This window comes from Saccostrea cucullata, unplaced genomic scaffold (assembly GCF_032062105.1).
Source record: "Saccostrea cucullata isolate Sc308-1 unplaced genomic scaffold, CSIRO_AGI_Scuc_v1 ctg12497, whole genome shotgun sequence".
NCBI lineage: Eukaryota > Metazoa > Mollusca > Bivalvia > Ostreida > Ostreidae > Saccostrea > Saccostrea cuccullata.
Window position 1 is genome coordinate 13,644 of NW_026922181.1, and position 2,268 is coordinate 15,911.

The 2,268-nt window shown below is 33.7% G+C and overlaps 1 protein-coding gene across 1 annotated transcript; it reads right to left on the minus strand.

The window, feature by feature from the left end:
- Positions 1-469: 469 nt before the first annotated feature.
- Positions 470-1,912, minus strand: LOC134261329 (ninjurin-1-like). The gene is made up of 2 exons (XM_062743767.1): positions 1,895-1,912; positions 470-1,751 (listed from the first exon to the last, which is right to left on the minus strand). Exons 1-2 carry the CDS (start codon positions 1,910-1,912, stop codon positions 1,284-1,286), a joined length of 486 nt encoding a protein of 161 aa, XP_062599751.1. The 3' UTR covers positions 470-1,283.
- Between the last annotated feature and the right edge of the window lie 356 nt (positions 1,913-2,268).

Below are 2,268 nucleotides of genomic sequence, written 5' to 3' on the forward strand. Positions count from 1 at the left end.
TCAAATGATTGCAGGAAAGTCAGCTAACATTTTTTTTGAAATATGTTTATGAAAAATACAAAGATTAGGTACTAATAAAGATTCTCCATGCTCACATTAACAAACAAAGTCAGTTTTCCTTTTTAAATTGTACTTTGAAATACCGCTCATAAAGTCTTCACAGGTAAATAAGATTCGAGCTATATAACTCGATATTCGTTAATCTGCCATGTAACTGGTTAAATTAGTTGTTACTCAGTTATTTGTTACTAGAAATTCAAAGTATCATTTTATAAACAAAGAAAAAACACAAAAAGCCACTTAAGTTTCAGTTTTTTAATTTACCTGTCATATAAATCCATTTGCATATTGATCATAAAACGTGAATAGCATGTATTTCGAAGTTGTATACGTTGTAAACATGGACAATACGTGAGCACACCTCAGAGTTGATTGTTTTTGGACCAAGGAATAGTCACGTGAAATTGACTTTTCACTGAAAGCACAGCGCGGGGGAAAACTGTCAACAAACGCATTTGTACAATGGAGTGGAGAAACCCCTAATTTTAATCATTGTAAATCATTTATATATAAATGTGAGCATGGAATTAGTAGATAATGATGTTCATAGCGTATTAGGTGTTTAAAATGCTTGGAAAAATGCATCACGTTTTTCCGAGAGTGATTTAAAATATTTGCTTTTTCAAAACACACGTGTGGTATTTTTGTAGTAGCCCATAATGCAACTCTTTGAGCTGATTGGTCGATTTGTCAGTCACGTTGGTTCCCCACTTAACATGTAAATTTATTCCGACGTCACAGAAAATAGTTTCCTCGACCTGTGAAAGTATAATAAACAAAAACTTCCATGCTATTTTATTTTTGAAACATATCACATATATTCGTTTAAAAACAAAACTATAAAGGAAAAAGTTAAACAATAATTTACCAATGTGAATTTTATGTGGATCATCTTTTTAAAATTGCCACATCTATTCAATAACAAGAGTCGATATACAATGTACTGTAGTATATTGTTAATATTTAGCGAGAAATGATCATTTATTACGGGTGAATGTACAACCATGAAAACAGTTCAGCTTTTACTCCGCATCATTAGATGAAGACAAGTGTTTTATCTTGATATATATCCTGATATATATCTTGAAGCTTCCAAAACAAAGATTTTATTAAAGTTATACCCTGGTAAATATATGTTTATCTACATATCATAATTTTATTTCTTCCTTGATTTAAAGCAATGTTACATGTATTATACAAAGATCTCATCGAACTTGTATTTGTTAGTTACCAGTAGCGCCACCTTTTGGTGGCCCTGATAACCCAAGTCCTGCAATAAAGACATTTAAAACAACGATTATAAGCATGATAAACATGCTGATCTCGTCACATCTTTCTACAGTCATACACGAGGAGCAAGAACAAGTCACTCCACTTGCCTTTTCTGATATGGCGCCCGAAGATGGCGTACCTGGCAGACTTGAGGACTTTTTGTGAGACATATCAGCTTCTCTTTCTTTTCTCCATCTATGAATCATAAGCATTCCAAACCCGATGTGAAATGAAAGTGAAAACCCGATCATCAATAATAATGGAATGTAATAACTGCTCTCTGAACCTCCGTCCAACACAGCGCGGAGCTGGGAAACATTTGCGGCCAACAGTGAAGCGTCACACAATTGTCTAACAAAGTTCTGTCTGTCCGCAAATGGACTTTTGGAAGACGAGGTTTGCTGTTGTCCATCAACTTCCTGGAAATTTTAAGAATGTTTTAAATTGAAAAACAAAATAACATTCAATCAATCAATGAAATGTAACTAATTATTTAAAAATACTTATCAATGTAATAGAATATTGAATATATAGAGTTTTTGGTTTACAAGAATTGGTGTACATCAAAGCACGTGGTCATGCCTTTGAGAAAATCTGTCAGTTTTGTCACACTGTATATGTAAAAAAAAAATTACGTCTTTTAAACTTACATCTCTACTTAGAACAGGTTCTATGAATCTGAAATCTACATCGTCCCCTGAGTCGTTCGCTGTAGGTATCTGAAACAAATTGCACCCGGAACTGTATTTGAATCAATTATAGTCAGATATTATTGACCTCTTACTTATTCCGTGGTATTTGAAATACGTATTCTTAATCAAAAGAGCCGGTAAATGAGAAGAAATCAACTCACAGGTAAAGTATCTGGTCGTCTGCTTGACGTGAGGTCTTCCCTTTCTGTGCCTGCTTCTCCGTCAGCCATGATGTCAATTTCTA